Source organism: Cryptomeria japonica, chromosome 9, assembly GCF_030272615.1.
Source record: "Cryptomeria japonica chromosome 9, Sugi_1.0, whole genome shotgun sequence".
NCBI lineage: Eukaryota > Viridiplantae > Streptophyta > Pinopsida > Cupressales > Cupressaceae > Cryptomeria > Cryptomeria japonica.
In genome coordinates this window covers 634024166-634044328 of record NC_081413.1, presented here as the reverse complement: position 1 = coordinate 634044328, position 20163 = coordinate 634024166, and the positions used below count along the sequence as shown (strand labels likewise).

Below are 20163 nucleotides of genomic sequence, written 5' to 3'. Positions count from 1 at the left end.
CAAGATTAAAATCAGAACCTCAGAGGGAATGTCAAAATTCTTTGACAATGATATTGGGGTTAAACAAGGATGCCCGCTTTCCCCAACACTGTTTGGGCTCTATATTGACAAGTTAGAAGAATGGCTAAACAATACTAGTAAAGATGGAATCCAGTTGACTAATTATGTAATAAAGTTACTTCTATACACAGATGATCTCATATTAATCGCTAAAACTGCTAAAGGATTGAGAGAACACTTGAAGACACTTGAAGTATTTTGCCAAGAAGTTGGGATGCAAGTGAATATTAGCAAGACCAAAGTGGTGATCTTTTCTCTAAAAAGAAATAAAAAGGCACAAAATGACTTTCTCTTCCGCTGGAAGTTGTGAATTAATACAAATATTTGGGGCTTGATTTTCACAACAAACTTAGCTGGGAAACGTGTAGGGCAAAAAGAATTCAAGGAGGTTTGAAAGCACTATACTTGCTACAAAATAGGTGTAGAAATGCTGAGCTATGGGATTGGAAAACCAAGAGAATGCTTTTTGGTTTGCTTGTCACTTTGATGATTCTTTATGGATGTGAAATTTGGGGCAACATTATGTTAGATAAAAAATGGAGACAACTGGAAAGAATTCAAAAACACCTAATCATAAGTAGTTTCAAAATTAAAAATCCTGTCCCATATGAGATTATTTTGGTAGAAACTGACACTTATCCTTTGGAAGCTTTAGCGATGGTATGTTTGGTAAGTTAACTAAAGAAGATCCAAAATATGGAAGAACATCGCTGGCCTAAGTTGAATATGAAAGAAAGACTAGAGAGAAGGAAGAACACATGGATGGAACAAAATGACAAATGGATGAAAAAATGGGACATAAACATTCAAGAATGCCCAAACATCAATGCAAAAATAAAAAAATCCGTGAAGGAAAAATTCAAAAGCAAGTTATGGACAAAACAAGAAAGACGCAAAAAAGTGTATTATATCACAAAATTCAACCTCACAGAAGACTATGAAGAAAAAACTTAAAGCTTACATAGGAGCGAACATTAAATGGAAAGCAAAAATGCTAATGGCTTAGCTCTGAACCAACTCTCATCACTTGAGATGTGAAACAAGTAGATGGAAGGTGCCTAAAGAGCAATGGGAGAAAAGAATATGCGTATTTTGTAACACTGAAGCAGTAGAGACGGAGCGACATTTTGTCATGGAATGCATGTAATACAGTAACAGTGTCATTTACAAAGACATTTTGAAAACGGATAATTTAAACACGTTTTTTGAGGAAATAAAATTCGAAAAAACGACAAGTCTTTTGATTAAAATTCATGAGAGCATATCTCGAGAAGAGGTACATACTGTTTAAGGTCCTATTACCCCGATATTCTAGGATGTGTGCTGTCCGTAAGATACCAGAGGCTGTTTTGCCTCATGAACGTTATTAAAATCCATTATTCACTCATTCAATGTTATCTAGTTAAAAAAACCAACCAATCAGATTTGTTCACTTGGCAGGTTCAGAAGTTTCACGAGGGCAGTAACTCCCACGTAAGTATAATTGTTTAATCAAAACTAGTTAAGCAAGAGCCACCGATTTAGTCGTTATTTGTGCAGGACACCTGTGCATTGTGCATTCTAGGAAAGCGAAGGAAAATTGTGCGGGAAGCTTTGCCTACTTTGAATGAGTAATCTGTAATGAGAAGAAGAACAAGAAGAATAAGAAGAAACTGTAACGAGATAAGCTTTATTCAGGCGGCGTTAGCATTCAGAATTGAGAAATGGCTCCGACATTTAGCACGAGAATAGTCTGCATGGACTATTACATGTCCCCTCCCATTCCAGAAGTGGATGTCTGCTACAACCCATTTCAAGGCAATGCAAAATTTTATTTCAAATTCAATTGTAATCATGTTGGTTATTCAGTCTTATATGGGATATGTTTGCGCCCTCCTGTGCAATATTTTAAAAGGACTATGTTTGATTCTTGCGCAGGGGAAGTGATTGCAGAGGTTCCGGTAATAAGAATATATGGCTCTACTCTGGCTGGACAGAAGACTTGTCTGCACGTCCACCAGGTTGCATTTTCACTGTTTTACTTATTGCTACTTTTCAATAATTTTAAGATAAAATAATTTAAAGAACTTGGTCAAACATGGGTGTAGGGTTTGGGTTGTATTTTCAAGAGAAATGGAGCCCGTGGAATTTGGATTAATAGGCGCTGAATGGCAAATTATACACTCATTCAGTAGAAACTTTATACCATATCGTAGTTCGTTGAATTAAGTTGGAAGCAAAATCTTAGGAACTTTTTCAACCATGTTTTTAGGATTCTGGGGAATATTGGCAAGAGATGCGACGCTATATAATTTGAACTGACGTCCATTGAATGGAAATTTGCATAAGCATTGAGCAGCAACAGTAGAATCCGCTTCGTAGTTTTGATGAACTGATCAAACTTATGTGATGATGTGGAAGCCTGATTACAACTTTGACATTGGGTGTCATACTCTTTTTGAACCCTTGCAATTGAATTAATAAAAAAATGATAAAGGAATCCTCTGTGAATTAATTCAAATCTTGATTATAATGTTAGAGGTTGGCACATTTGTTTTGACTCCAAGTATATGTATTCTGCTGCAGAGAGCTTCCCCAGATCACTCAAGCAAGCGAAGAAACTCATACCAATCTGTTGTACTGATGTTTGCATGATAACTATTTATCGAGTGTGATAGTAATCATTCACATTCGTGTGTTTTCTCTTATTTTCCCACGTGAGCTCTTAAAAAGTGTTCTTTCTGCTTCATTTTGCCCTCTTGATGAGTATAGGGTTGTTAAAATTAAGGTTATTCTGTTTGATATGGCCAAAGAGGTGTTTGCGGAACGGTCTATTGGTAAAAAGCATTATTCATCGGGACACATAAAAAAACGAAGCCTGGCGCCAAGAACATCCAGTAAGTTTCAAATCCAGACAGGCTGCTGCCATTCAAAGTGGGCATAATGTGGGGAGAACCCTAGTGTGGAAGGTAGGGAACATCTTGGATGGGTGGACCTGGTTGACTTGGGCAACATAAAAGATCATAATTCTCTTTTTTATCACGGCATGTTAAATTAACTTATTTTAGCTACCTACTGCTTAGCTCTGTGCTTGGGGAAGAATTTGCTTGTAAGGCAAATCCTAAACAGCTGAATTGGGAGGTCATTCTCAATCAGCTGGAAAGGATGTTAGATGACCTCCGGAGGCACCTGACAGGAGCTGGAAAGAGGAGTGAGATGTAGTGGAAGTTCTTTTGTTGCATACCAATTTTGAGTTCCAAAAATGTTTGGCGTTGTGGTAAATTTGGTGGCTGGTAAATTTTGCTTGTTCTCTGAAGCTGCTGGGGGGTTCATATTGTTTGGACTGTTGGCTTAATCAGGCACACATTTATAATCGAGCTGGTGAATAGCTGCGATAAGATGAGCGCTGCTGCAGTAAAACACAAGCTTCTGTTGAGCAATAGCCAGGCATTGCAGGACTAAATGGATGCTTCAAATGGACATGAGTCTGGTAGATTTCAGTGCATGTTTCATTATTTATACTACTCTTTCCATGTTTATGCCTCTGCTTAGGATGTTTTGTGATGTACGTATGGATGTTGGGCTTTACTCTTGGTATAGGGCTGATGTTGCAAAAGATGAATTTCACAGATGTTATTTGTTGACCTGTTGAACTGTAGTGGATACTGTTTTATTTGGTATGGGTGGGTGCTAGGGCTGTATTCAGAAGCTTTGCACTTTGATAGCTGGATGGACCACACTAAACCAACTCCCAATTCCCAATTCCCAACCCAACCCCAACCCCAACCTAAACCCCCATCCCCAACCCCAACCTAAACCCCCATCCCCACCCTAATCCGAACCTTCGACCTCACCCCCCACTGCTAGAGGGGTGGGGCTAGGGGTAGTAGGACAGGAGGCATAGCATAAAAGAAAGTACATACTGATTATATTGCGACATTTCGTACCCTTGACCTTATCAAGAAAGATGCCATTACATGATATATTGTTTAGTTATTCAAATTTGCATTTACATGGATGTAATAACAGACACATGCCTGATGTGGTGAACTGTTTAATAATAATTTAAATGGAATGAGGAATGGGTGAAGTGACATAAAGATTGAATGATATAAATATGATTAAAACTTAAGAGTGACAGGGAAATGCAAGAGTTCTGATATCAGAAGTGTTGAGACATGGACCAGCTAGGACTCGAACCTAGGACCTTCCATACGCTGCTGGAGTGCTCTACCACTGAGCTACTGGCCCCTCTTGGACCAGTCCATCGTTGGTCTGGGTGTGGCTTATTTCCAACACCAACACACCCCTTAAGCCACACCTCTCGTGTGCTTGGGGCTCCTAGCCTGGACCTGGCTCTGATACCATGTTGAGACATGGACCAGCTAGGACTCGAACCTAGGACCTTCCATACGCTGCTGGAGTGTTCTACCACTGAGCTACTGGCCCCTCTTGGACCAGTCCATCGTCGGTCCAGGTGTGGCTTATTTCCAACACCAACAAGAAGATAGTCTAAGTGAATGGCAAAGGAAGTGGATGGAGGCCAGCTAAAGTTGAATAGATTTTTTTCTCAGATCGTTCAAAAGAAAATTCAATGTTTCTAAAGCAGAATTTGCTGTGGTGATCTAGTGATGGCAAGAGTAAGAAAGGTATAGTGGGTAGGTACATACAATAAAAAAAGGCAATGTTGCAAAACATAACCTCACGGCCCACATAACTAAAAACATGCATAAATCACATTGCATTCTTGTTGTAACCTCTTGCTGGCGATTGATACAAGATGACAGTAGCATGAGGAATAGAAGTTTGGATTCTATGTAATAAACAAAATGTCTAGTGACAAAAAATGAAATGACCCCTTGAACTTCTAAAACTGTTTGTATACAAAGTTCAAATAGTTTGTATGTGTATGTGTGGATATGGCACACTAGCTGAATATGTGTTAATTGTTGTACATTTGACTCATCACAATTTGAGATTCAGAAGGAGGTATTTTTATTTTGCAAATTTTGTGTTGTTTTCCTTATTAATGAACTTTATGGAATTTTTTCTTGATATCTGCTGCTAAGTAAGCTTAATATGCAATTTGGATAGTTTTTTTTGACATGTCGCATGCCTGCCTTCTAATTATGGTATGTAGATTCATCTTTATGCAGTCAATGGACCTTTGTCATTCAGATTTTCTTTCATATTGGATTTGATATAAACTTGTCTATAACTGTTGAATTTTTTAGTGGCATTGGTTTGCAAATTTTGCTTCTTCTTGTTAACTTAATCTTGAGTTTTGACATTTTTTTCTAATTACATTCATGCAGGCCTTTCCATATCTCTATGTACCATATGATAATGACCTTCCTCAAAACCTTGAAGAAGGTTAGTGATTCTCACATCATAATATCTGGTATATGCTTTTGTTTCTGATTTTGAGAGTATTAAAGTTTGTTACATCTGTTTTCTTGATAAATGTTGTGGTTTTTGTTGGTTATGGCATTATGCTGTAGCAGAAAAAACAAATTAATGTATTAAAATTATATCCCAAAATGCATTCCTTAAGAAAACAAAAGTTATTACTTACTTTGAGAACCTGATGTCTTAGAAGGGTTTTACCAAATCTTCATGTAATATCTGATCCGGAGTCCTTGTAAGCTTAACGTGTATGTGTATTTCAAATTTAAATAAAGTGCCAATTTTTTTCTTGCCTTCAATAATATTTGTCATTTTGAAACATCCTCCACCTGCATTCTGAAAAAGGAATCAAGCTGACCATGTTTGCGTAGCCTTCGTGCATAAACAACAAAATTGTATGACACCCCATGATTTGAAGAAGAGAGATTGGCTAATTCTATTGTTAGGAGTAATATAGGCAAATCTTTTACACCTGGATTGCCTTGTTTTAATTATTTACTTTTGCATACTGACTTGCCTAGGGGTTATATTTTGGTGTTAAACAGTTTTTATTAAGTTCTTTTGCTCCCCAGATTTATTTCTGGATACCTTTGATACTTATTTGTAGCAAAGAATGCTACGTTTATAGAATAAAGCACAAGTGTTATCTTAGATAAATCTATTTCAAGGAAAATAGAATAAATTATAAAACAATTAAATCAAATTACAAGTTAGGTAAGTCTGTTCTAGGGAAAATATAATAAAGCAACTAAAATGAAACAAATGATAAATATTGTTCTAGAAGATTAAAGCGAAGTTACCAGTTCAGGCCTAAGTATGCTGGTGAGGCAAACCTTATTGGGGTTGGATTTGTTTTGGGTACACCTACACAAAAAAATATAAAAAAATAAAAAAATATATCCATGTTGGCTGCCTAAAAATAGGAATTAAGTTAAGGAAGAGCGATGCTGTCGGTTCGGAGCTTCTCGAACTCTAGGGTTTCTTGGCCTTTACTGTCTCAGGGGTCTCGTCCTAGTGATCGGTGCAATGGAGTTTTTTCGGTTCAGGCTGGCTCTTCCTTCGGTATGCGTTTCTATTGTTTGGTGGTGGGTTTGTCTCGAGTTTATAGGGGATGGAAGCAATCTGGTGTTTCCCCCGTTTCTGTTCCCTCCCATCGAGAGCGTTGGGTGAGGGCTAGTGATCGGGGTATGCAGGGTTTTGGTGGGCGTGATAGGGTCTAGTGCTCCGGAGATTTGCGGTTCAGGGCCTCTAGCATGGTGGCCAGGAGCTATGTTCAGTTTAAGCAGACTGATGTTAGACCTATGGTATGTTTGGATTCAAAAATTAATAATGTAGTTTTGGAAAAGGAGAGATTTTTTGTGTAGAAGGGTTTGATTGGGCGTTTTGAAGGGTTTTGGCTGAGTCTCCTGCAGCTTCAGCAATGGATCTTGGATACCTGGTGCCTTGTTTTGGAGCGAAGTGTGCAGATTTACCTTGGTGCTCGTGGCTTTTTCGTGATGGTTTTTGAGAATGCACAGGATAGGAAGAGGATTTTATGTGATCACTTGCGGAGCTGGGAGGAGCACGTGCTTCTTCTTAAACCTTGGTACTAGTTTTTTGCCCTTACTCTGAGTCCTTCGACAAAATTCTGCTTTGGGTGAGACTTCTTATCTCCTGCTGTATTTCTGGTTTTAAGCATGTTTTGAAGCTATAGGAAATACCTTGGGTAGGTTTTTGGGTGTGGATGAGGTTTCCTTAGATTTCTCTGTTACTACTTATGCTTGGGTTTTAGTTGAGATGGACTTGAAGTCTGCCCTCCCAATGGATATTGTTTTGAAGACTACAAATGGTAGTTGGGTGCAGATGATTGATTATTATGAGAGCATCCCATTTAGATGTTGGCAATGCTTTCAAACGAGTCATTTGGCAGCAAATTGTGGCAAACAAAAGCAGGTTAAGTTTGCTTCATGGTGGAAAGATGTCTCCACATATGTTTTCTCTAAGGGGAGGGTGGAGGCTTTCTCCAAACATGAAGTTTCTGGTATGGTTGCTGCCAAGGATAATGAAGGAATGCAGAATGAGGCACTCCCCAATTTTTGTGGGGAGTTAGTGAAGTCAAGGCTGATCGTGGTGCTGTTAAAGAAGATGAAAATGTTATGGCTAAGATGCATAAAGTGGATGGTGAGGTGAGCTCCTCTATCCTCGTATCTTCTGGGGTGGGGCAGGAGGAACTTGATCATGAGTGGAGAAGGTCAGCGATGGATAGGAAAAGGGAGATGGGAGAGATGAGGGATGGCTCTTCCAGCAGGTTCTTTTGTGAGCACTTGGCAGAGTTGCATGAAGAAGCAGAGTTGTAGGATGGCTGGAAATTGGTGAAGGGTAAGAAAGGTGAAAAGTTTATTCAGGAAAGCTCTTGTGTTAGGCTGCTCCGCTCTAACACTAAGACGAAGCAAAAAGGACATTGTAATTTGTGACCTGTTAATGAGTTTGCTTTTATTGTGCTTTTTCTTTGGGGAAGTGGGTCCATGCTTGATGTATTACCTAGTTCAGGCCAGGCTTAAAACCCAGTTTATTTAATAAATTTATCAATTACTGACCAAACAAAAAAACAGAAATTAAGTTTAGAATACCACATAATATGTATATAATAAACAACCACCACAATAAAAATTAAAAACCATATTTTGATGTCAACTTGTCAAGCTTGAATACCTAAAAATTAAAAAAACCACTATTTCAATGCCAATTTGTCAACCTTGAATTCCATTATAGATATCATCATTCAATATTAAAATAATAAAATCAGCAATCGGAATCATATGGAAAGTCATCTTCATCATCAACATTAGATGATGTAGGTAGATTTGAAGAACCACAAGTGTACTCTTGGTAGTCACACTAAAATTATGCTGGCTATCCGACTCCTCAAAAAATGAAGATTGTTGGGCAGTGGAAGCATCCAAGTAATCTTGCTTTAAATCTACATCCAACATCTTTGTTGCCTTTCCTCAAAGTCATTTTGTTTGTGTGAAAAAGGCATCAGTTGGAATGCAAGAGATCAATTTTAGGTTGAATAGTCAACTTATGAGGCCCAAAAAGAATAAAACTTGCTTTTGGTGCCTGGGTATGGTCTGCAGTGCACCCAGATGAATCGGGGTATGCTTGGCAGGACCCTGGCCAGACCTACAGGGAAATGGGACCAGTAACTGAACTGGGTGTGGACTGGACCTGGGTGTGAGCAAACCAGTAACAGAGTAATAAAGCATATCATAAAGCAAGTAAATACAAACAACAACTAAGGGTGATTAAACAAGGAAAGAGTTCATTTAAACATTTTAAATTTGGAGGTTTAAGAAGGTTTGGAGAATTCTATTTTACACAGCAGTATGCTGCAGACTAACCCTCTTGGCCAAGTGCAATGCCCATCACGTTTTGAGCACACTAAGGGGAACCTGAAGTGATGGAATTCCACAGTGCTAGGGAATGCCATCAAAAAATACAGGTGCAGAAAAACAATATTGATCTTTACCTAAGTGGGTGTGTGATTTATTTAAGTATAAGCAACAGTGGATGTATATGTTATTTATTTTGACTAGAATGGACTGCTAATTTAAATCCATCTATCATCTCAGGTATATTGGTCTAGTCCGAGATTTAAATAATTGAGATATTAATATTTTTCTATAATCTTAGTAGCTGTCTCCTTTCCATCTCTAAATTCAGAATGTTTGCTTCTGTCCATAGAACCCTGCTCCCAAAATTGGAGATTCATTGGATTAAATAGAAATTTTAGATTTCAGCTCAGCTTTTGAGTAGCTTAATTTTTAGAGTTCAGTTTGGAACACAGCATGTTGGAAATGTTGTCATTGATGTCAAAGGTGCTCAGTTGAGATAGTTGGAAGTTGTCATTAATGTCAAAAGATATGGGCAAGATTGTTGTCATTTATGCCAAAGGTTCATCATTGATGTCAAAGAAGAATTTGTTGTGATGCTATGGCCAAAGGCTACTAATCAATAAGCAAGGATGGCTAAGTACCTTATGGATGAATTTAAGTCTTATACTCATGTTATTATGTTTGGAGTAAACTAATTGACCAAATAGTCTTACTTGTTGAATTTTGCAACACAAAAGATTGCAACACAAGTCTGCAAGATAAAACGGCAAACAAATACACCTCTCACAAATGAGAGATGCACAAAAGAATGCTATATTACTTGAAAGCTAAGAATACATAATGAATTACAATTGTACACTGAGGTGCTTATAAAGAAAGCGCTAAGATGCCATAAGCTAAATTTAGGAGAACTAAAGTGCAAGCATGAGGAGCTAAATAAAGCTCAACTCTAGCTAAACTAGATGCACAAAAGCTAAATTAGAAGCAAGCACTCCTAAGTAAAAAAACTAAATGCACCCCCCCAAGTGAAACATAGGGTGAGTAAAAAAACTAAATGCATGAATGTAGAAATGGGTCCCAGCAACAAAAGGCTTGATTAGGTACCCATGTACAAAGCAATGAAGTCTCTTTAAGTAGAGAAAGGGAGAAAAACCACATGGGAAAAAACCCCTCTCCAAAAACAAGATGAAAAGTAACATGAACTGCTAAAAAAGAAGGGCCTTAGATAGATCCCCCAAGAACTTCCTTCACAAATAGGAGAGAAAAGAAGAGATGCAATACATGAAAAAAATGTGAACTGCAAAAGGAATGAACTTAAGTAAAAAGCGAAAAAGCATAACTAGTTGTAAAAACCAACTAATAACTAAATATGCTCTAACACTACCAGATGTTGTCGGGTAATTAAGCAATAAGACATTTAATGTAATTAGAGTTAATGATGGCAGTTAACTCGTCGGTTGTTGACAGTTGACACCGGGTAACTGATCGGTCACCTTTATATATTAGTAAGTCCTTGGTCATGGGGAGAGGGTTAGGATGGTCATTGTCATTGTACTGACATTATTATGAATCAATGAAGATCTGAGTTTCTTTATATTCTGTCATGTCTATTATTTCTGCAATGCATTGAATTAAATGTCTTATTGCTTAATTACCCGATAACATCATCTCCCCCAAAAAGAAATGTCGTCTCTGGACGACAGACAACAAAATGGGAATGATATGCCTACAACAGAGAACAACTACGAATCCCACAAAATAACAACTACACACAGACTACTGAGGGGGTAAGGGAGGCGTCCCTGATGGTGGAGGGGCTGGGGCTGCTACTGCCAACTGCTCCTGAAGCTGTACCACCTGGTCAGTTCGGTATCGGAGGTCCTGCTCAGCCTGCAACTGCTGCTCCCGGGAACTCCTCACTCGAAACATTGCCTCCATCAATTTTTAATGCTTCGCCTCCAACTCGGCTGCCAGGGTAGCAACTCTCGATTCTGTTGAGGCTCTCTCATTTGACTGCATTGCCAACTCTGCCTTCATGGCACTCAATTCTCCTCTCATGGTGGCAAGGATCTCATCTGTACTCCTAGCATGGGTGCGCTGCTGCTCTAACTCTGTCTCCAATGCAGGGATGCGAGTGGCCAACTCCTCCTGAGCCCTATCCACCCTGAGCTGAGTCTCTCGAAGCTCGAGATACCTATCTCGTACAGCCTGCTCAATCCGTCTGACCACAGACTGTGTCTGACTCCCTTCGGCCACCTCCTGGCTCTGCCACTCTACTTGCATCTCTGGAAGATCAAGCATCGGCCATCCATGCTGCTCAAAACACTGCTGAAATGCCACTGCTACTCCAGATGTAGCAAACGCAAGGAGTCTCCGCAAAGTGAGCTGTCCGACAGACTCCTCTACTATCGAGGCAACCAGTAACTGAACCTCCTCCTCCATCCTGGCTAAGAACTGCACCATGGTAGTAGGTCTCCCCTCTCCAATCCGTCCAACCTGATGCTGCTGTTGCGGTGATATCGCCCCCTCCTCCACCAGCGGTGTCTTTCCATCGCCCTGCTTTCTAGTGCCACTGTCCAAGTCGATAACCCCTGGAGGTGAAGGAATACAAGGGTAGGAAGGTGTGGGTGGTGCTTGCCTGCATGGGGATGAAGGTAGAGCCGCATATCTGTCTAGCCATGAATCGACATCGTCCCTCGTAGGCCTCTCCTCGACCGTCCTCTGGGCCTCCTCTGTCCTAGGTTTCGTCAGGATGACGGGCATGCGTACTGGTGCACTCGCTGGTGTCGTTATCTTGGCTGAGACTGGTGATGGCTGGACTGGTGGAGGCCGAGGATGCATCTGACCATACCCAGGTATGGGGATGGTAGAGATGGTACCCACTGTGACTCCAAATGATGCCAATGGTCCTCCCTCTCCTCCGACGGTCAGAAATGCTGGAGTAAATACCACCTCGCCGGTCCTGCCAGCTCCCCCTCCAGGCATTCCATGATGCCCCCTCGGTACACTTGCCAACGATACTGTCTGAGTGGTGGGGGTCTCCTGCGGCGGTACTGGTTGCTCGGTCTGTGAAAGCCTGAAGGTGCTATCTTCCTCTGAATCATTCGACCCCTCACTTTCCTCCTCACTAGTGCCATGTTGTCTTGAATCCGTGTCACTGGTCGACACCACTACGTGGACCTGTCTCCTCCTCTTCCTGCTAGTTTGTCCCTCGGTGGTAGTCAAAATATCCAGCTCTGACCAATAAAATATAGCTGGCTTAAGGGAGTCGATGCTATCCCGCGACTGCCATCCTCTATGGTGTGGTGGCACCTGTACCTGCACGGAATCTAAAAATAATCCGATAGCGTGATGTGACATATAAAATACTTTATGTTTCAGCATCATATAGTCGTGGGCTCTGTCTGACAGTAGACTGGCCCAATCATACACCGTGCCCTTTCTGAGTCCTGCCATCAATGCGATCATAGGTACTGCCGCGTCCGACGCTCTGTTGGTGCCAGTCAGCCTGCTCTGTACTACGTCAAGTAAACATTGCCAGATGCCAGATTTTAAAAATGTCTTCTTCAGACCTCTTCCCTTTGGATCCAGGATGCGACTCCATTCTTCTGTAGTCAAGTTGTCCCTACACAATTCTTTTAATAGCTGGGTTCTTCTTTCCTCGGACAACTTTGTTACCTTTTTGTCAATCTTTTTACCCTTGTCAGGAATGCCAAATACTCTCTCAAAATCATCAGAGTTAAATGAAACAATGATGTCAGAGTGCTGGAAATTGAATGACGAAGTGCGAAGTTCAGGATCATATGTTTTAATCATTTGTCGTAGGCAGGGTTCGAATTCCTTAATATTAAAAATGGGCATCTGAATAGCATCATGGACCCTAGCTTTTGTTAATTCAATTTTTACCTCAATATCTAATGGGCTCGTGACATTTTCCCACCATTGCCTGCACACCGTTCCAACCAAACCCTCAAATAGAATTGTATCTGCGGTGACGTGCGTAACTCTTCCCTTTCCTGCATCCTGTGCAATTGTGTTGCCCTTGTCTTGGTCGCCCATTGCTACAGCAGGTTTCTTTCTGGCTTCCTTCTTGGTTTGCTCTTCTCTTTCTTGCAATTTTTTCCTCCAGTCTAGCTTTTTCAATCCCCTAGGTTCAGTCGCCATTAATCAAAATAAAATAAAAATTCCTTGTTTGGGGTTCGATTTGTAACTGTTTCGAGCCTTAACTGTCTTTCGTTTTGTACGGATTTGCCTTGCTAATGTGATACGACTGATTTGATTGTACGGCTATCACCCGACAATTTTCTAACTTGGCAATTTCCTGAGTATTCATGCCATATAAAACACTTAATGACAAAAAATTAACTTGAACTTTTTTCTGTACGTCCCTTTTTTCTTTTTTTTTAAAACTCAATTCCGTACGTTTGTACGGCCTTTTCCGTACGATCGTACGGTTTTTTAAAATAATTTTTTAATGTATTATTATTTTTCTAAAAAAATTCCGTACCGTACGAACCCACTGTACTGTTATTTCCGTACGACAACATTTTAATATTTTTTAAATTTTCTGTTTTTTTTTTCCTACGGCACCGTACGGGGTCGTACGGACCTATCGTACGATCATTTCCATACGACCACACTTACCTGTCCACCTGGGCGGACCTCGTCTCTTGCCTTCGTTGGTGATAGATTTTCAACTTGGAGCCATTTACAACATCAGGCACCTCCATCCCATCCATCGTCCACAGCTTGATGGCTCCGTTCGCGCCAACTTCGCAAATCTTAAAGGGACCTAGCCATTTTACCCTGAACTTGCCTGGCTTAATTTCATTTCGACCATTAAACTTCAATACCAATTGCCCCGGGGTGAACTGCATCTTTCTTAAATGTTTGTCGTGCCAGGCTTTCCGTCGTTGTTGAGCTGTCTCCGTTGCCCACTGTGCCATCGCCCGTCTTTCATCCAACTTATTCAGGGCGTATAGTCTCTCCTAGAGGCTTTCCATGTCGCCTAACTTGTTGTCAATGGCAATTCTGAGACTTGGCACCATGAATTCCATTGGCACCACAGCCTCCTGGCTGTACATTAATTGGAATGGTGTCTGCCCAATGGTTACCTTGTAAGTTGTTCGGTATGCCCAAAGTACCGACTGTAGACGCTCCTCCCAGTCTTCCTTCTCAACCCCGCAGGACTTATAAATTACTGACACCATGATTTTGTTGGTCACCTCAGCCTGGCCGTTTGCCCGAGGATTGTACGGACTTGATAGAGAATGGAAAATTTTGAATTCGGTTGTCAACAGCCGGATAATGTGGTTTACGAAGTGCCCTCCTCTATCACTTGTCAACTGTATAGGTATTCCGTATTGGGTGATAATCTGTTCATAAATGAATCTCGCTGTACTAATGGCGGAGTTGTCTGCCAAGGCCCTCGCTTCGACCCATTTGGTCAAGTATTCGGTTGCCACGACAATGTATCTACATCGTCGGGTCCGACTTGGTTTCAACGGACCAATGAAGTCTAACCCCCATCTTTCGAACAACTCTTGAGCATTTGACGGGTTGAGTGGCATAAAATCCCTCTTTAACGGTCGTCCAGCGCGTTGACATGTATCACAACTTGTCACCCATTCTCTGGCGTCATTATGCACTGTCGGCCACCATTAGCCTGCTAGTAAGACTTTCCTTGCCATCGTGTCCGGTCCCATGTGTCCTCCTGCGACCCCTTCATGTGCTTCTCTCAGGACTCCTGGGATTTCCTCTTCCAAGACGCATCGTTGTAGGATCTGGTCAGGTCCCATCTTGTAGAGAAGGCCATTTATAAGTTGGAACGTTCTGCTTCTTAGTACAAGTTTTTGTCTTTTGCCTGACGACATTTCCTTAGGAAATTTTGAAGTTGACAGGTATTCGCCCACACTCGTGTACCAGGCAGGAAGGACGGCAATGCGGAAGAGATGGGCGTCCGGAAAATCCTCGTTAACACCTTCGGCCGGCTCTCCAGACTTGATCCGTGATAGCTGGTCGGCGATGACATGGCTCTTGCCAGGTCTGACAATGATGTTGAATGTAAATTCTTGTAACAGCAACAGCCATCGGCTAATCCGCCCCTGGATGATTGGCTTGTTCACTAGGTACATCAATGCCTGGTGATCCACGTAAAATGTGAATGGTGTCTCCAATAGGTAATGTCGAAATTTCTGGACGGAGTATACCATCCCGAGGGCTTCTCTCTCTGTCGTGCTGTAATTCTTCTCTGCTTTTGACAAGAGGCGGCTTGCAAAATACACTGGGTGGTCCAGCCCGTGGCTGCCAACCTGCGCCAGTGTGGCCCCTATGGCAAAGTTGGATGTGTCGACATGTACATGGAACTCTTTGTCCCAGTCTGGATATGTTAGGATTGGCGCACCTACCAACCGTGACTTTAACTCCTAGAAAGCCTCTTCTTGGGCCGTCCCCCAGATGTATGGCTCCCCCCTTCGTGTCAGCATATCAAGTGGGTATGATACTTGGGCAAAGTTCTTAATAAACTGCCTATAATACCCAATGTGTCCAAGAAATGACTTGACACCAGTGACATCGTCAGGCGCCTCCATCTCCACAATGACCCGTACCTTGTCAGGGTCAATCTTCAGTCTGGCCTTGCAAACGATGTGCCCTAGTAACTTGCCTTGAGGCACCATAAATCTGCATTTCTTGGCATTTAGGGCGAGGTGGGCTCGTCGGCATCTTTCCATGCACTCGCCAAGTGCGGCGAGATGTGCCTCTTCCGTGCTGTAAATGGACCAGTCGTCCAAGAATGCTTTGAAGTTTCCTACGAACATTTTGTCGAAAATATGGAGGATTATCCGTTGGAAGGTAGCTAGCGCGATGCACAACCCGAATGGCATCCGGTTGTATGCATAGACGCCATCTTCTACGACAAAGGTGGTCTTCAATTTGTCCTCCTTTGCAATGGAAATTTGATTATATCCCGTGAATCCATCCATAAATGAATAAATTTCATGGCCCGCTACTTCCTCGAGGATGGTGTCTGTGAATGGTATGGGAAATGGATCTTTAATTGTGACAACATTCAAACACCTGAAGTCTACACAGATTCTTATCTGATCGGCCTCCTTTTTCAAGGATATCACAATGGGTGATACCCATTCGCTGGTCTGGACCTTGAAGATGATTCCTGCTTCGAGCATGCGGTCAATTTCATCATTTACCCTAGCGGCATAATTTTTGTTCATCCTGTATGGCCGCTTCCGTACAGGCACGGCTCCGGGAACCAGAGGGATCCGGTGTACACAAAGTTCTTGTGGTACCCCTTTGAGGTCTTTATACGTCCAGGCGAACACATCCTTGTACTCTGTGAAAATTTTGGACGCCGCCGTCTTCAAGACCGGATTCCAGTCATCACCGACCAAAATATTTTTCTGTTCTGAAGTTTCTCCAAGGTTTGTAATTTTAAGTGCGGATTCCTCGTACCTTATGGGCTTACTCTTGTCGAACTGGTGTGCTGGTGCATCATCCACAGGGGCATCCCCTTCCTTGTATTGTCCGTACTCTGGCGGGAACTCATTCTCGTCAGGTTCTTCTTCGATCTCCAGCATATTGCACCCGTACAATAATTCATAGTCTTCCATTTGCCAATGGAAGAGCCCTCTCAAAGAATCCGTCTCGTCCTCAGAACAGGCTTGAATTCCTAAGATGCCTTCGTCATCTGGTTCCCTGCCATCCTTCCCTTCGTCCGTACCGTCGTCCCCGTCAGACTCTGACTCTGATGCCAACTCTTCACTGACCAGTTGGGTTTTGAGGTCAATGATATATCTTCTGCCGACCTTTTCCATGGACAAGGTGTTCTTTTTGCAATTGTGGTTTGCTTTTGCCGCCACCAGCCAGCCTCTGCCAAGGATGGCATCATATCCCTTCTTCTTCAATGGGATGACCACAAAGTTCAAGACGAATGGCTGTGTTCCGATCGTTACTGGTTGCGCCATGAGTGTGCCAAGCGGCTTGATGCCGTGTTGGTCTGCTCCCAATAAATTAAAGGTGGACGGCTAGAGGGTAGGTTTGCCCAATTCTTTCCATGTTTCCTCTGGCAAGACATTTACTCCCGACCTGCCGTCGACAATGGTGTCGGTCAAGATGGTGCCCAGTATACCCATTTCCATCACTGCTGGGTGTCTACCATTGTTGATCGTCAGGGCTAATGGGTTTGTCGCCGTCTCGCCAAGGTTGTCCCTTCCATGTGTTGGTCGGCCGACTGGGGTTATCAGTACAGATTGCAGAAGTGCCGTCCGCAAGTGTGGCATACTTTCCAGGAGATCCTTCATTTTGACGGGTATCTCGACCTGTAGTAGTTGGTTTATAATATTTGTTTCTGCTTCAGAGCGAGAAGTACCTGCAAGCCCGTGTGCGTCCTTGTTCGTCAACATCTCCTTCTCCAGTTCCGCTCGTGCCTCCAGTGCCTTTCGTTTATCCGTATGAGGATCTGGGTAAGTGGCCGCTTTCGTCTTGGATCTTGTTATGGCGAGCACATCCTCCGTTTCTACATTCAACAAATTCACTCCAGATTTCGGACAGTTGCCATTGTCATGGTCCCCCGAACCGCACCACTTGCAAAGTTTTTGTGGCACTTCCTCCGCCGTACAGTCCTTGGCAAAATGCCTCCATTGGTTGCAAGCCCGACATTGTATCATCAGTCGCCCTTTAGCATCATATTGGATTCGGCTTCTATTATTAGTATTATTATTATTGCCTCTTCCTCCTCGCCCGTTGTTCCGATAGCCGCCAGACGACGCGTTGTTGATCGCAGGCTAGGACGTGCTGGCTGGCGCAGACGGTTCCGTAAAGAGAACCTTGTTTGCCCTCTCGGGCTGCCTAGACGAACTTGGCAATGGAAGACACGGATGGTGCACAGACACAATGGGCCTACCCGTTGGTGAAGTAAACCCGGAGGCCGACGACGCCCGAATAGAACTTTACACAGGAGAAGACACGGCAACGTGAGAATTTTCAATTTTGCTCCAGGTAGCCATTCAGACCTACGTCCGACGAGAGGCGACGGAGGCAGAAATCCCACCAAGTGCCGTGTGGACAGCGCTGGAGGTTAGCCCGACAGTAAACCGGTTGATGAACCACCTCCCCCAGTTGCTTGCACAGGCATCGCTGGCACAACAGGCCCGCCTGGAAGAGATTGCCTAGGAAGAGCGACGACAACAAATCTTGCAACGCTACGAAGAGAACAGTCGACGGGAAACGGAACGAGATGGCGCCAGGCCAGGAGGAAATTGAACCTTGTAATAATCCCGACACACTACTGATATAAATTGTGGCCAAAAGGCAAAATAAAAATAAAAATACTAAAAGTTTTTTTGTGTACATGGCGTGTTTTTGTTGTGTATGGAAGTGACTTATGCCCAATAGACTAAATAAGGACAAAAATAAAAAGATACAGAGTGATGAATGGGAAGTGGCACAAACCGCGTTGAATCTCAGACAGTAGATAGAATGAAGGCGTAGGCTAAGGCAACTTGCCGAGGGACGACCGGCCGAGGGGTTGCCCGAAGGGAACCCAGGAGGTGTCACGGAGGTTGCGGAGGCAGAGATAGACGGAGAGAACTACACTGTCTACACTGTTGTAGGGCTGCCAGAAGGAGTCACGGAGGGTGCCGAAGGAGAACTCTACAGTTCGCCAGAATACCACCGTAGGGTAAGAAGCCGCGAAGAGTTGGTGGAACAAACAAGGTGAAGTCTAAACCTGATCGACGCTACCAGAGACTTGGTAAAGAATTTGTCCATTTCAGAGGACAACCGGAGGGAGACAACCAACCGGAGGGAGACACCGGAGGGAGACGGTACGATCGAAGGTGCCGAGGGAGCACAAGGGTACCGTACGGGAGGCAATTTGTTTGGTTCGGTGTCAGCAACTTTTTTCGGAGGACCCACGAGTGGAGGTTCAGTTGCAGGAGGCGGAGGATCGCCAGGTACAAGCACACAAGGAATTAGAGGAGCGAGACCCAGCGGAGGGATGGCGAGTAAACAAAAATTGCCAAAGTTCACAGGGGAGGGCAAGGAAGACCCCTTACGGCACTGCCGTACATGTGAAACCATTTGGTCCGCCAACGGAGTAACAGACCAAGATGACTGGGTACAACAGTTCCCAGCCACGTTACGAGGAGTTGCCATAGATTGGTACTCCGATGTGGACACGCAAAAAGTGGCCACATGGGCCAATCTACAGAAGGAATTCACGGGGGAGTTTCGGTTGCTCTGTGATGACAATGAAATTGTAACGGAGATATACAGTACCAAACAAGGTACAAGGGAGACAGTACGGGCATCAGTCGGAGGCTGAAAGAACTCTTGGGTAAAATGGAAAGCCAACCCGCAAATGGATTGAAGAAACGATGGTTCGTTGAAGGGTTGAAATCCTCCCTACGGAGGAAGATGAAAATTGTACCCCCGATGTCATATGACGACGCTTATAATAGGGCGATGGACCTGGAGAGCGAACACAAAACATCAAAGAAGAAGAAAAGTAATAAATCCTCATCCGAGGATGATGACTCTTCACAGGAAAGCAGCAACGACGACGAGGCTGGCAAACGGGTGCAAGCGCTCCAGAAAGACATGGAGCGAATGAGAAAAGAATTCAAAATAATGAGAAGCACGGGTCGGAACGAAGGGGACATATGGTGCACTGAGTGCAAAGAGGAAGGGCACACAAAGGGTACTTGCCAAAAGAAGGCATTCTGCGAGATTTGCCAAGTGATGGGACACTCCACCAAGGAGTGCCCATACAACATGAAAACCCGAAGTACGCAAATGAACCAGGTGCTGTTCACGGAGCAGTGCACAACATCCGCACCAGCGGGTACCAGCCAACATACTAACATAACGGCATCATTTGGAGGATACCGGGACAACGGACGCGGCGGTGGAAGGAATAGCAACAATAACAATAACGGAAGCCGTATCCAGTATGACGCCAAGGGCCGGCCAATTATCCAATGTAGGGCCTGTAATCAGTGGGGGCACTTCGCTCGTGATTGCACGAAGGAAGCCACCCCTCAGCACCTCTGCCGTTGGTGTGGGCCAGGCGACCATGAGGACACAAATTGCCCGCAGGCAGGGGTTAATCTCCTCAACATTGAGAAGGCTGAGAAGACTGGTGAGAAAGAAGTACTGGCGATCACCCGCACCTAGATGAAAAAAGCCACTTATCCTGACCCCCGTACGGAGAAGGAGAGATTACGGGAGGCAAAGGCCAATATTGAACGTGAGATGACGACCGAACGATGGGACAACGAGGTGGCGAGTACATCATCCCGTACTGTTGACGTGTATTTTGTACACT

The 20163-nt window shown here is 43.3% G+C and overlaps 1 protein-coding gene across 5 annotated transcripts in view; it reads left to right on the top strand.

Annotated features, from left to right (window-relative positions):
- Positions 1–1350: 1350 nt before the first annotated feature.
- The window catches only part of LOC131078095 (DNA polymerase zeta catalytic subunit), a 143279-nt gene continuing 124466 nt past the window's right edge, over positions 1351–20163 (top strand). For 3 of the 5 annotated variants that reach the window (XM_058015747.2, XM_058015746.2, XM_058015743.2), the window contains exons 1-3: positions 1356–1857; positions 1978–2060; positions 5355–5412. In XM_058015747.2, coding sequence (XP_057871730.2) covers positions 1764–1857; positions 1978–2060; positions 5355–5412 — 235 coding nt within the window. In that variant the 5' untranslated portion in view covers positions 1356–1763. Of the gene's footprint in view, positions 1858–1977; positions 2061–5354; positions 5413–20163 lie in introns of all 5 variants that reach the window. The other 2 variants (XM_058015745.2, XM_058015749.2) reach the window with 2 other exon arrangements.